Source organism: Solanum tuberosum, unplaced genomic scaffold (genome assembly GCF_000226075.1).
Source record: "Solanum tuberosum cultivar DM 1-3 516 R44 unplaced genomic scaffold, SolTub_3.0 scf00011, whole genome shotgun sequence".
NCBI classification, from domain to species: Eukaryota; Viridiplantae; Streptophyta; class Magnoliopsida; order Solanales; family Solanaceae; genus Solanum; species Solanum tuberosum.
The window spans coordinates 1,436,036-1,451,216 of record NW_006238938.1 but is presented as its reverse complement, the minus strand read 5'-3'; the positions used below and the strand labels follow the sequence as shown (position 1 = coordinate 1,451,216).

The window sequence follows — 15,181 nt, the reverse complement described above, 5'->3', positions numbered from 1 at the left end:
TATATGTTCATAAAATTAAAAAAGGGAAATGGATAAATATACCCTGAACTATCGTAGATGGTATGCAAATACCTTCCGTTATATTTTTGGGACATTGGTGTTCCTGCCGTCCAACAACTAAATCATATATATCCTTTATACTAACGGGCATACACGTGTCATAATCTTATCTACTAACCCGACATTTATTGAATATCAGATCGACAAATAATATTGCGCCATATTTTCTATTTAATCTTCTATTAGAGTGAAGGTCATATGTACTCTAATTTTTGGACAGAAAGGCACCAATATCTTAAAAGTAGGACGAATGCTCCATAAGGGTTTAGTACTAGCCCAAGGATAAGGGTTTTTGTAGGATTGTTTTTTCTCAAAGGGTATGTTTGTGCTTCTTGTCTCTATACCTATTCTTTATCAATCCTCCATATTTTTGTGATGATTTTAGTTAACTCTACTGTAATGATGCATCTCCCTCATTTGTCGTATACCAATTTGCGTCTACAAATTACTGAAAAATTGTGTTTGCAGATGTTTACACTGCAGCACACTGCATTTCTTTTCCAGGTGCCACAGAACAGGGTTTCACCTCAATGGCTGACATATCTAAGCTCTCCCATTCGTTCCCCTTTTCATTTTCTACCTAATCAAAGCTCATCCCAAAGGGCAAAAACCACAGATTTCCTAACCTTATTTGAAGAAGAAGACAACAACGATGGTGATGGGGTTGGCGATTTTCAAGGTAGAGAAGATGATGAGAAGAATTATGACAAAGATCCTGAACTTGCTGATATTCTTGGGACCTGTCTTGATGATCCCGATAAGGCTAAGTCAAGGGTCAGTTTTTTGTTATGATCAATTGATTTAGAATTAGAACTGTTTTCTTTATCATATTTACTTTGTTATTAGTTGGAGGAGAGATTGAGAAAGAAAAGGAATAAAATTGTTCATACAAAGACAGGCTCACCAACACCCATGACAGTGGAATTCAACAAGTAAGTATATTACTGCACTCCATCTTTTTCATATATCAAATAGAATCCGCAATGTTTTTTTCATTCCAGCAAGTTGGTGAGACATGTATGCTGATGCATATTGTCTAGCATACATTCACTCTGAATGTTGATACAAATTTGTAATTTAAAATTTTAAATATACCATTAAACACACATGAATAATTGCTGAGAACATATTTCATCATTTTGTAGTTTGCAATATACATAACAAGAAATAGTTCACATAACAAAAAAGTGCCAAAATACACTAACCTTTGCCTTTTTGTGTTTGGTCGAGTTTAATTGTTCTATTTCTTATTATTACATGAAACAAATCACCTCTACCTTCTGAATGTAGGAGATTGGTTCATAAATTATCGAATTGAGGAGCACTTGGTGCATCTTGTGTCCTGTTATTAAATTGTAATATTTCCATTTGTAAGAAACACCATGTGATGGTGTTCTATTTGTGTCATATGTGTTGTTAAGAACTAGTAAGCAGCCATAGATTTGATATTAGCACTTCATAGGTTGTGCGTGACATTCTTTGGAACTGCAGTCAGTTCCATTCCAATTAAATTTCAGGGAAGGATTTCTAATTCAACAATAGATGGCTATAGGCTAGAAACACCCCTTTGCTGATATTTGAAATTTTGTTTGGCAAGTATAGGAAATGCCTGTTTGAGAGAGAAATCAAAAGTCTTATTTTCTTTTTATTCAACTCCTTTTCTTCTCGATGTATATGCTTAATTATAATTATATTTAGAAGGGTAGACTATTGAACCTTTTCTCGACTCAAAAGCTTGATCCTTTCTTTCGTGGTGAATATGCTGGTAATGACTTACCCCGCAACAAGGACATATTCTTCTTCTGGACCCCCCCAGCAACTGTGTCAGCAATTGAACAGAAAGTGTTAGTTCTAGCAATTTACTGTTCTAATACTATGTCTTTATTCCTAAATCTCATTAGAGTTACTTTTGCCCACAATCCAGACGGAAGGATAATTATCTGACAAGTATTCTGCACGCCATAGAAAGACTGAAAGAGTGTCTTGCTTATTTGACTTTTGCTGGCAGATCCTTTTAGGAGTGAAATTCATAACAACTTCTGTTTACTTTTGATTCAGATTTGATTATTCAAACACCTACATATGGTTTGAGTTCTACAATGCCCCACTGGAGAAGGACATTTCCTTGATTTGTGACGTAAGTAATTTATTCTTCATAATTCTGGACACATTTGCGTATGGATTTTATTGACTTAGATTTCATCAACTTTGTTGCAGACAATTCGGTCTTGGCACATTGTTGGACGTCTTGGTGGATGTAATTCGATGAATATGCAAGTAGAGTTTCTCAAATTATCTACTACTTATGTTCTTCTTTTAGATGGCGGTAACAAAAAGACATAACCAATCATTCTAACATGACAGTATGCTTAGTCGACAAATTTCAAAGAGTAGCTTTCAGGACACTTGAGTGTATTATATGTAGGCTCAACCAAGCTTCTTCCTTGCAGTTGTCCCAATCTCCTTTGGACAAAAGACCAAATTATGATGCTGTTCAGGGGGCAAATGTAACACCTACTACATTCTATAACATTGGAGATGTTGAGATTCAAGATAACTTGGCTCGCATATGGTAAAGGCTGAATCTGTTATCCTTAGATCTGAAATGATGCTTGATGCTTATAATCTGACCTTTTCTCACGATAGGGTTGACATTGGGACAAGTGAGCCTTTACTGTTGGATGTATTGATTAATGCTTTGTCACAGATAAGCTCCGAGTAAGCTTCAGTTCCTTCTTCATTTTGAAGTAGAATCTCTTTCTCCCAACATCAAGCTATTTTTAGACTCATGATGAATATGCCTGGAACGTAAATCCTAGCCATTGCAGACCATTTTTGCCAATCACTACCTTCTTTTTTTTATTTCAATTTATCATATATACTAAGGTTGTTTATTTTGTATCCTTGCCATTTCTTTTTCGCATGTTTCTAATAGTTTGCGGCTACAAGACTCACCCTGAAAATATCTTCTGTACAGTTATGTAGGTATCAAACAAGTAGTATTTGGCGGATCTGAATTTGAGAACTGGAAGGAGAACTTGACATCGGAGGATGCTGGTTACAGTGTTCACAAGATATAGATGATTTATTGATTCTGAAAGCTTCTGGTTAGAAGATGAAACACAGTCATAGGAGGTAAAGGGCTCTAAGAAGTGGCATTTGGCAACACAAAAGCAACTAGAGAGCAGGTTTTACCACTCGGGCTTTCAAGCTGCTAATACTAGTGCATGCTAGTGTCAGTGTATGGGACAAAAACAGTATTAATAGAAAGCTGCAAGTTGTCCATACCATAGAAATGTATGTTTGTTTGTTTGTTTGTTTACTATCTTTGCTTCCAGATGGAAAGAAAATTGTGTAGAGTGAGGAAGAAGAGCGTAATTCGGATTCCATACAAGGTAATGAGTTATTCTAAGTGGTATGAGACAACCACTTGACAAAAGGGTTTCATTTCTAGGGTGAGTTGTGCCCTGCATCCATGAAATCTCTGTCACCATTTTTTTTAAAAATCAGCTTTATCATATGAGGCAGCAAATAAGGATCTTAATTTCCCAGTAGCCATGTATTGGTCAACTCTGAGATTCAAGTCTAAACAAGTTGATGATTCAAGTTAAATATGCTCTCCTTCCCCCTTTTTGTATTGCTCCAAAGTCCAAACCTTCACCTAGGTAGGGGCAAAAATGCATAAATTTGTTCCTTTATTTTCAGACTTAAATACTCCATTAATTATATGATTATGTTATTTAGTTTTAATTAAACACGTGATATTTATTTATTTATTATAAGTCTACATAAAACTTTTGCTCAACCCAAAAGGACCTAACCCTTTCATGACCCAACATAAAACCAAGGTAAATCACATAACTATGAGTTTTTAAAACCAAAATCAGTTAAACTATCTTCTCTAAAATAAAAAATATAAATGCCGGAAAATTGAACTTAGTGGGTAAATCTTTTTTACTATTTTTTTTTTTGATCTAATAATACAAATAAGATCAACCCTACCCTATCCAATTCAAACCTAAATTTGATGAGTAATATTTTTTTACTCTTTTATTTTTAATTAATTTTTAGTTGAATAAATACAACCGGATCAAACCAAAATTTATGTACAAAAAAAACTAAAGTACTCTTGTACTTGCTTTAAACGTTTTGCTATATAAGGAACATATCTTATGCTATAGCAACTAAATTTGTCAATAAAAATATAAAATCGTATGGTTCCCTTTCTTAAAAGGATAAAGGTATGTTTTTATTCTTTTCAACTAGAAACTCCAAAATATTATGTGATGGAGCTATTACAGCCCAAATTCCCTTACTAAATTATTATCTACTTCAATGTAATCAGTTTGATGATTTACAATAAGAAATACAGATGTGGTCATATATAATAGAGGTCAAAATGAGATAAAAGTAGGTTGATTGGTGAATATGTTTGACATCAAGAAGTAGTACTAATAAATACAAAATAAGCAAATGTTGGTTAGAGAAGGAAATTTGAGTAGCTTGACTATTGAAACTTGGTGCTTTTGCGGAAACTCTACATGCACAAGATGAAGATGAAGATAGTTTCACTGTTAAACACCTAGATTGGCTACCAATAACTAGAAAGCTTAAATTACAAATCAAGAAAGTATTGTTGTTGCTAAAATAGTCAAAACTGAGTTAATCAACAAAAATACTCCAATCTAACTGTTATGATTCATCTAAAGGGCTAAAACTGAATGCGTATCAGTTTTCCAGTTTCGTACTACAGAAGAAACGACACAAACAGTAAAATATCTTGGAACATCTGAAGCATTTCAGATGTGGTATCTATTACTACTGATGTTGCTGCTACTACTGTAAGGTGTAAAGCATCCACAAAGATGGGCCTTTTTTTCCTTTTCACTATTTCTCTTCCCAATATGAATCAACTTCTTCAATGCAATACTTGTGTAAAATCTGCTTCTGACAATGCTTTTCTTTTCATCCCCCAGTTTCAGTAACACGCACTCAAGTTTTTGAACCTCCAATTGTACATGTCCAATCTTCTCGGACCCCTTTCTTGCCTCTTCTGAAACTCTCTTTCCCCTGATATTCAACAACTCTTTTGAATATGTTGAAGTGCTTCCTGTGAAATGTGTGCTTTCTTCTGTATTCTTCATCAAATGGCCATTCAAATTCACCAGCTGCACAATTGTTAATTCAACTTCTTGTAACTGTTCTTTTGCTGCTACAAAATCAACATTTTTGTCTTTCCTAGCCTTTCTTTTCTTATCCAATTTCCTTCTCATGTTATCAACAGTCATTTGAAGACTAATCAATTTCTCTGCATCAGAGGAAAGCCGGTCCAGAATCTGCTTATTTGTTTCAACACTTGCATCAAAGGAGTTCATTAACTTATCAACACCAAACTCCTTCTCCACCTCTGATTCTGTTGGTGGATGATTTGCCCGTTCCTTCATAATTTTACTGGGACTACCTTCCTCTATGGTTTCCCATAGCTCAAGCATCTGATCATCTGCTCCGTCAACATCAGAAGAACCTCTTGTTCTAATTCTTTGTAGTGAGCCATCAGAAACATGATCAAGTGGTATATCTTTCATCAGTATCCTCTTTTGGATGTCAAAGGATTTAGGCTTGGTTTTTCGCCTGTTATGACCTTCACCATACTCATTCCTTGGATTCCTCCTTTCTATATGCTCATCTTTTTCTAGATCAAAGCTATGCCGAGATTTTAATTCCTCAACTTCACTCTCAGCACTATCTCGACCTATCTTGTTGTATGAAGATACCTGTAAAATAGGCTTGTTCCTCTCTTTCACTACTTTGGCAACTGCTTTAATCCTATCTCTGAGCTCCTGCAGATCTTGAATGTCTTTTGTCATGACAGATTGATTTTCTATCAGATATACAAATCCACTTTTATCTGGATGAACCCCAACGTCAACACACTGCAAATATATGCAAGAAGAAGAAATTTCAACACAAAATTGCAGCTGATCCCAAGTTCTCCACTTTTATGTCTAGGTAAAAACACAGCTGGGAATGACCATATTCTTTTGCTTTAATTTTAAACTCAAGTCCATACAATATTATACTTACAAGTAAATTAGGAAATATCAAACCAGTGTAAAATTAATACTTTTGAACTAGATATCCTTTCACAATCTAGATGCAGGTCATGAGACCAAAGCAAGAAACAAGTCAGTCTAGTCCTAAGAAATGCCAGACACTGGAAATTGTTCTGAGAGAATGAATCCTCAAGAGGAAGAACTTCAAAGAAAATCCTGAATAACAATAGTATTTAAAGTAATAGCAAACATATGCCATGTTAATTCCGATCAAAACACTGATTGACGTTCTAAAGCTAAGGTCATGTAAAAATGCAAAAGGCTTGAGTAACATTCAGGCCCAGTTTTCAGTAAGCAGGATAATACAGAGACATGTATATCACTTATTATAAGAAAGTACATTACCTTTGGTTCCTGAGAGCCAGCTAGCTTAAGGCTCGTCTGGAGGAGCACATTATGCTCAAGCGATACCACATCATTCCTTAAAGAGGCTATTACAGGAGCATATGCATGTAACTGTGACTTCTGTTCTCCAATTTCACTCTCCATTAAATTGATTAACATTTTCATATGTTCAATCTCCAAACTTTTGGAAGCATTTTCATTCTCGAGTCTCCCGTAAATCTCGGTTAACTCATCCATCTTGTTTTCCATTAATGCTTCTCGTGTGGAGGAAATCTGCAAATCGAAATAAAATGTTGCTGCCTCTGCCTCCCATAGTCCAAACTCATAGTCTTTCTCTTGGAGCTCTGAACTTAGGCAGTATTCTCTGATTCGCTGCTCTTCAATTTCTTCATGTAATTTTCCTAATTCAACCACCAAATTTGTGTTCGCTTCTTGAAGAGATTCAATTTCCTTGTTCTGAGTGGTATTATCTCTCAACATTTCAAATATCTTCTTTTCTAGATCTTCATTCAACTTCGAGGATTCTAGACAGTCAGTCTTTAGTACATCCAGAGCCCTATGCAATTCTGAGTTCAATTTTTCAGATACTTTAAAGCTCTGTTCTGCTTCAAAAAGCTGAATTTCCTGCTTACCCTGAAGTTCTTTTCCAGTTGACATTTCCAACTTGCGATGATCATTAGATTCCCTCACCCCATGGAGCTCTTCTTGTAACCTTTCAACTGATTTCTTCAGGAGTAAGCTTTCAGTTTCCTTCATCTCCAGATTCCCATTCAATACATCCATCTCCTTCTCAAAGTCAAGCGTAACACCATGAAGTTTGCGCATATCTTCAAAAATTGACTTTAGCTCAGCAGTTCTTTCACTACCATAGCTCTTCAAAATGGTAGAGAAATTACCCAGCGCCAGTGTCTCAAGTAGAAAAACATCATTTTCCTGCTCCACTATCCATTTCTCCTCCTTGATCTCTGAGATTTTTGTCCACAATGTCTTGTTCTGATGAAGTACTTGAGAGTATTTCTTTTGTAATTCAAAGTAAGCTTTCTGCAACTCACCATGCTTGAGACAGACAGTCCGAACCTCCACCTCAAGTATGGCATTTAGCTGAGTGCTGTTGCTCATTTCTGACTGTAATTTCTTGTTCATTTCTAGTAGGCAATGGTTGTGTTTCTGCACTGTAACCAGCTTCTCTGCCACGATATTAAGCTCCTCCTCTATAGATTTCTTCATTGACTCCAATTCCAGGCCCTCTGATTTCAGCTGAGCATGCGTAGTTAGAAGAGCTGAGTTTTCAATCAACAACTGTTGCTTATCATACTCGAACATTCTGAGTGCACGTTTCAGATCCTCAACACTGCGCAAAATACAATGCAGGAAAGTTTGTTCATTTTCCACCTTTCCTTCAGACACAAAGTCAGAATCATTTTCAAGGGCCTTGAAAACTTGATATATCCCCATTCTCAACCTTTCAATCTCATGTACCAAAAGGTCTGCTTCAACCTGCTGTTTCAGGTTGTGATTTTCTAACTCTATAATCAGTTTGTCAGACAATTTTGATGTCTCAATATGTTTCTGACATTCAATCAACAGAGAAAAATTCTTTTCTTCCATATCTTGCATAAATTTTTGCAGGATGAAAATTTCAAACTGGGATTTTAAAGCTTTGTTGAGTTCTTCTTCAAATTCTTTCTTCCTCCACTTACTCTCTTCCTGTAGGTGATGGATATGGTTTTCCATATAAACTAATCGGGTTTCACTCTGATGCATAAAGTTGATCTTTTCTTGTTTCTCCATTTCAACAGAAACTCTAAGTTCTTCAAGTTGTAGCTGTTCTGCTTGTTTATCCTTCTCTAGGCAAGCATACTTCTCTTCCGATTCCTTAACTCTTCTCTTCAGCAATTGACATATCTCTTCAAAACTATTTGCTTTTTCAGTTAGACCTTCAAGTTCAACTTTTGCACCCAAAAGAGAGTTCTCGAGCATAGCATTTTTCTCCAGGAGTTTCTGCATTTTCTCAGTTATAATTTGCAACTGAGAGAGTAAAGCGGCTTTCTCAGCAACAAGAATGGATTTTTCTCCATTGAGAATTTGACAAGACTCTTGCAATGCTTTCACCGTTTCCTGCGATCCCTGCAACTCACCAGTTACACCTGAGAGGGAACTCTCCAGAACAGCCTTCTTCTTCAAAAGTTCATGAACGTCCTCCAACTTCTTGTGGAGGACTTCTTTCTCGCATTTGGTGTTCTCACAGATTATCCTGAGGTTGGAGTTCTCTTCCTGCAAGCTCTTTATTGAAGAGTCGACACATTCAGGGCTTATACCTGCCGCCTTCACTTTCTCTAATAAAGCCTGGTAGCTCCTGTTCAGGTCCTTGATTTCCTCTTTCAAACATGCAATATCTTGTTGAAGGTTGCTACTTAGTCCAACTTGTTGTGCAACCTCCACTTCAAGTTTCTCCTCCATCTTCCTCAAGCTAAGGATTTCATTCTCCAGATTCTCGATCGAATTGCTTGAGGAAAATTTCAGTTCATTCAGGCTATGGTTTTCATCCGTCACTCGCTTAAGTTCACCTTTCAAACTACTTTTGCATGCTTCCACTTCCTTCAACAGCTCAAGACTATTTCTGAGCTCCATGGCCAGGGCTCTCTGCTCTTCTTGCGATTGACAGTGCAGGTGTCGCAGAGCCTGAAGAGTTGCTTCAACTTGTGCATGGCTTAAGTGCTCATTTTGCAAATCAGTTTGAAGTTTCTCTAATTCCCTCTGCTTCTCATAGAGTTCTTGATCTTTCATTGCAATCTTCTTTGCCAAATTATCTATCTCTAGGTACAATGAATGCTTTGATATCTCCAGCACAACACACTTGTCTTCAGTATCTTTAAGCTTTGCAGCTCCTATTGAAATCTCACCGTTCAGGAACTTTATATCCTCTTGGGAACAAGCTAGCTCATTCTCAAGGTTTGATATTCTGTCCAGACAATGTTTATAGTCACCAGCAGCAGCTTCTTTCTCTTCAATTAGTTCCATCAGAACAACTTTCAGTTTGTTGATCTCAGCTTCAGCTTTATCAGTTATCTCCATAAGCATTCTGGATTCTTCCAGAGCCACCAAGAGTTTTTCCTCAAGGTCAGATATGTTTACCATTCTTAGCTTATACTCATGAAGGACAACATACTTTTCAGACTCTAAATTAGAGATGTCATTCCTAAGATTCTGAGCTTCGGTTTCTGCCTTAATTGCTCTCTTTTTTAGTTCTTTTGTGTCTTCAAGTGCTTGAGAAGCCGTAACTTCCAGATTAGATATCCTTTCCAGACACTTGTTGTGTTTGCTCAAATCAGCATCTCGTTCAGCCTCTAATTTGATAAGGGATTCCTTCATCTTCTGAATTTCATTTTCAGCTCTGCTGGCTTGTTCACAGAACTTCACGGAGTCCTTCTGTACGCTATTGAGTTCCCTCTCTGCAGCATATAACTGATCCATGCATTGCTGATACCGAATGACGGTAGTTTCTTTTTCTGCTTGCATGACAGCTAGGATTTCCTTTAGGTTTTGAACTTCAGCTTCACCTTGATCAGCGTGCTCCGACTCAGCGAGAGTGAGGATCTTGGAATTGATATTCCCATTCTCATCTGACAATTCAGATACTTTATTATGCAAACATTTTTTCTTTTCTTCTGTGTTTCTGTTCAATCCTTTACTCAATTTTCCTTCGAGGAACTTTGTGTTCTTTAGCATTTCTTCTCCTGCCCCAAGCATCTCAAGCAACTGTTTTAAGCCCCAGTCACTTGTTCCCTTATTAGAATCACCATTATGAGATCCAATCTTCTGAGCAGCATGTATACTAGATGGTATTAAACCCGTAGTGGACTGATGAAATTCATGTGTATCAGATGATGCACTAAGGCACAATATTTCTGGAGTATGTGGTTCAGTAACTTGTGTGGAAGATCTCATGGGTGAATCTTCAGCCAGTAGAAAAGGTAGTTGGTCGGGAAATGCCTCTGACATGGTTTTTTGGGCCTGCCTGAGCTCCCCAATTACATGATCATATCTTTCTGCTAGTGCCCGGTATGCCCTGTAGAGCTCCTCAATTAGCTTCATTAGCTCAGGCCTTCTCTTGTAATACATTTCAGCCCTTCTTGCAAATGAATCTGCATCTTCTTCAATGATCTTGATCATTGCCTTTACTTTAGCATCCATTTCTGTTGAAATAAGATACAAGCAACATCAGTTAAGTTTCCTATGAGATTTTAGAAAAAGAGAAAAAAAGTGCATGAGAAGAAACTTATAGATTAAAAGAAAACTACTACAAATAGAAGACCATGTAATGAGATACTCAATGTTGTGTGAACTATCGTAGCTAGGGCTGTCAAATGGGCGGGTTGGGTTGAAATTGCAGATATTAAAATGGGTTGGAGATAGAAATCAGGTTGGGTCTTGACCCGCCCAAGTTTACTTTGGGCTCAAATGGGTTGGGTTCAAATGGGCTAAAAACGGGTTGGGTCTTGACCCACCCAATTTGACCAGATTAATCTCAATAATTTTAACATAGTGATATTTAACTTTTATAATCACAATTTGAATTTCCGCTCAAGATTTTTTTTTTTGAAAAAAAGTGCCAAATGCATAGATAAATCCTATTGATGTTAAATATATAATAATTCATACATTTAATATAGGAACATATCTTAGTAAAGAGTTTTAAAATAGGTTGAAATTGGAGATTGAATTGGGCTCAATTGAAGATTCTCTTAAAATGGGTTAGGCTTGAATGGGTTGAGATTGAACCCAATCCAAAATCCAAATTATCTTGAGCCCAACCCTTAAAAATCTGGGCGGGTTACCTATGTTTGGGTTCATTTTTGACACCCCTAATCGTAGCATTAAATATGAGTCCTACAATGAACTTTCGGGAAAGAGTAATAGAGAGTAAACTTAGCGACACTACAAAAGTGACAGAGATATAGTTTAAATTTATGGCTGGTAGGTTTTGGAAACAGAAGTGCTTCAAAACTGTGTGGTCAAACTCAAATTTATGCAGCTCCAAAGTACTTATACCAAGAAGGATTTTTCAGAAAAAGCAGATCCTGGAAGCTTAGCCAAAATTGCCCTAAGAGTTTAGGAGAAGTAGTAGTGGGAAGAATCATTGTGAATTCGGGCAGCATAAAGAAGAGCGAAGATGATGTGTGATTAGACAGGAATGTGGTGCTAATGCAAATAATTCAGATACTTAATATCGTTGTCTTAGGAGAATGACATATAGATGAAACTGTGACATATAGAATCAAAATAGCATTGTTAAAATAGAGAAGTCCTACTAGAGTGTTATTCCATGAGAGGATACAAGGCAAGTTCCATAGATGGTTGTAAGACTGATAATGTTGTATGAAATTAATCTTGGGCCACTAAGGTCAAACATATCCACAAAAACACGAGTACAACGGAAATGTGGATAATAAGATAGCTGTATGGTCATAGAAGATTAGAGATGATCACATTTGATAGAAGGTGAAAGTAGCAATATAGAAGATAAAATAAGAGAAGTCACTTGAGATGGTTTCGTCATATCGTACATTGACTTCCAAAGGCACCCGTCCACAAGTATGAGATCATGGTGATTAAAGGTATCAAAAAGAGGAAGAGGTAGAGACCTAAAATCACATGTAACGAAGTTGTCTCAAATGACCAATAATTTCTTGAAATTTACGACAGCTCAGCGAAAAATAGGACACCACAGAAGAACTTTAGGTTGAATGTTTGCAAGGAGTCTTCTAGTCTTGTAGAGATCTGTATGTCAGTAGAAACTGTAGAGAACTCATAGTGCTAGAGAACCTAAATTTTTTTAAATATTAATTGGTCTGAAACATGTCTAAATTGTCTGACATAGATAGAGAAAATTCATATAGCTGGCTGCAACTTAACTTGGGATTGAGGCATAGTTGTTACAGATAGAAGACTAACGAGAATATGGGTAGAAGACAAAAATGTAAGCCTAAAGCTACCGTCTTCTCAACTACTGTTCACCTCTACATCGTCATTTTCTGCTCCTTCTCAACAGATTTGTGTGTAACATAACAGTGATGAACTTGAACAGATTTAGTTTATAGAATAAGTAGCTATTGCCAAAGGCAGAGCCAGAATTGGGAGTTTGGGGTTCTAAAGTTTAGGATAGAAGAGAAAAATATTGCAAAACATGCTTCCTTGTGGGGTTTGAACCCATAATACTAGTGTGAAAGGCAGTTTCACCGCCGCTTCCTTATCACTAAGTTGTCAATCAATTTTGTCAGGGGTTCACAAGTGAATATACACGTATATTTGTTTAATTTTCTAATACAAATACAGAATCTACGAAAAAGCTAGTGAGTTCGTCTAAGCCATGATCCCCCACCTAGCTCCGCCACTGGCTATTGTGCATATAATCTCTTACACCATTTATAAGATATCCACATAAAGGAAGATGTCTAAGTAGTTGGTAAGTAGATTTGGTTTTGAATGCACAAGGGAGCTTGTTGGGGATAGCAAGGGTGGTTGTAATAATATGTATGGATGTGATGGATCTGCAAAAAGAGCGTCCATTAATAATGCAGTTTCTTGTGGAGTCAGCATAGCAATTCCTTTACTAATAATGCATTGAATTGATTTCTCCTGTCTAGAGAATTTCATATCTATGTTCCAGTTTTTACATTAACCCCCTAAAACCAGATATTTTGATGATTGGTATGTCCAACTGCCTCTCTATTCATTGGTAAGTGAAACTGCCTCTGAGTTCGCTCGAATCACTCAACCTAAGATGTGAAACACAGGATTTTCAGGAACCATTCCAATGGAATTCCCAATCTGCAGCGGATTTTTTAGAAATGATTATCACAATAGTTCATTGATCCTAAAGCATGAAGATGAAATCATCGAAATCAATATAATTATATGGTTTCTAGTTCGGAAAAGAGGACAACGGAAAATCTGAGATCCAAAGCAGATTATCTATCCTTGTATCACAATGTATGTAATGCAGAGAAGAGAGGAAAAGGAAAACAGGAAGAAGTGTAACCGCTCCAGATACGAGTATCAACTTATCCGATAGTCTAAAGTAAAGATGTAACTTTATAAGGTAATGGAACAGCAGATGTATGCATACTCAATCATGTGACCTCTTGATTGACAAACTAATCATACTCTACTTCATACCACATGCTGGTAATAAACTCACAAGCACAAATTGCATACACACATTTTATGTCAGTGCAATGCAGAATTACTAAGTTTTTGTAAAACCAGAAGATATACCATCATCCATTAATCGGAGTAAAAGCTTAACATCAACATGACAAGAATCATATAATATTGAAAGAAAGCGGTAAATAAGAGGGTTGAAGTCTAAGGAAGATCCAAGAGGGAAAGAAAATCTATTCATGTATAGCCATTAGAAGAAGAAAGGTCATGATCCCTCAGCACTCACCAGTAAGATTATGTTGAAGCCATTTTGAGTTATTTGGAATATGGCCAGTATCCCACCACGAAGAGTATAAGCGTTTGGTTTCAGAATGTAGCAAGGTGGCCATGACTCCAGCAAAGAACAAAATGGCAACAGGTTTTGTCCTTGCAAAATCCTGGTCTTTGAACCAGTACAAGAAATTATCAATCCACGCCAGTGTTGCAGCTTTGGCTCTCTCACATAGGCAACTGAAAATAATAGAAAGAAGCAATTTAGAAGTAATAACTATGACCCATAGATAACAACATAAACTTAGCTTTGCAGCATACCTGCTCTGCTTCTATAATTCTGTAGTTCTTCTGAAAATATATGCAAGTGTTATCAGTTTCGCTGAGTCAAGTGTAATTAATGCTCCCCTTGTCTCAATTTATATAACTTTCTTTTTTTTTAGTCGGTTTAAAAAAAATAATGACACATTTCTATATTAAGTAACATTTTATTTATAACCACACAAATATCTATCACTTATTTTATTTTAGATCACAAGTTTCAAATGTCTTTTTTTCTTTTGTCAAATCAAACTAACTCGTATAAAATGGGACAGATGTGAGATGGAGTAATGTATATACCAGCATTGACAACAAGCATCACAATCACAAATGAGGAAAAACACACACTTTTTATCAAGTAGTAATACTCTACTCCTATCCAATGTCAAAGCCCAAAGCCAATGGAATTTGCAAATCCTTTGGATCAAACAAAGAAATCTATTTTAAAATTATCATTGACCTTCAAATGGACATCAAAACAAAATGAATAGAAGCTTACGAAAATACTGAATCTGATCAGCTCAGCAGCAATGGGGTTCACTGCTTCATTGCCTCCTCTGCATTCTTATTCTTCAATACTCCCAATGTGCTTAAAGTGGAAACAACGTCAAATGCACCATTAAATGTTGTTGACTAAATTGACAAAGAGAGGAGAGGGGTAGTTCCGGAATACGAAGATTTCAACATTAGCTATTTGCACGCCCAAATCAATTCAAACAAGAAAAAAAAAAGCAAGTTTGTTTGAACCTGTCCTTAGCAAACTTTTGACTTAGTACAAATTTTCAAATATTCTAAAACAAAACAACTAAATTTATTTTTAAAAAATATTTTTAACTAAGTTTGTTTTTAAAAAATATTTTCTACTTCAAATTCTTATTTTTTTCACCCCTACCCTCGACCCTCCCCCG

General features: G+C 36.3%; 2 protein-coding genes across 4 annotated transcripts; one reads left to right on the top strand and one right to left on the bottom strand.

Moving 5' to 3' along the window:
- Positions 1-310: 310 nt before the first annotated feature.
- Positions 311-3,541, top strand: LOC102588626 (uncharacterized). 3 transcript variants are annotated; one of them, XM_006339891.2, is made up of 8 exons: positions 311-377; positions 529-834; positions 907-992; positions 2,119-2,197; positions 2,278-2,337; positions 2,511-2,632; positions 2,707-2,778; positions 3,038-3,541. In XM_006339891.2, exons 2-8 carry the CDS (start codon positions 529-531, stop codon positions 3,138-3,140), a joined length of 828 nt encoding a protein of 275 aa, XP_006339953.1. In that variant the 5' UTR covers positions 311-377; the 3' UTR covers positions 3,141-3,541. The 3 variants fall into 3 exon arrangements, with proteins under 3 accessions (XP_006339953.1, XP_015169041.1, XP_015169035.1); XM_015313549.1 differs by having other exon boundaries at positions 348-834; XM_015313555.1 differs by lacking the exons at positions 2,707-2,778; positions 3,038-3,541 and having other exon boundaries at positions 346-834; positions 2,278-2,333; positions 2,511-2,593.
- A 1,053-nt stretch (positions 3,542-4,594) lies between these two features.
- LOC102600201 (protein NETWORKED 1A-like) lies at positions 4,595-14,979 on the bottom strand. The gene is made up of 4 exons (XM_015313546.1): positions 14,773-14,979; positions 13,969-14,192; positions 6,519-10,714; positions 4,595-5,993 (listed from the first exon to the last, which is right to left on the bottom strand). The coding sequence occupies exons 2-4, from the start codon at positions 14,069-14,071 to the stop codon at positions 4,860-4,862; spliced, it is 5,433 nt and encodes a 1,810-aa protein (XP_015169032.1). The 5' UTR covers positions 14,072-14,192; positions 14,773-14,979; the 3' UTR covers positions 4,595-4,859.
- Positions 14,980-15,181: the final 202 nt, after the last annotated feature.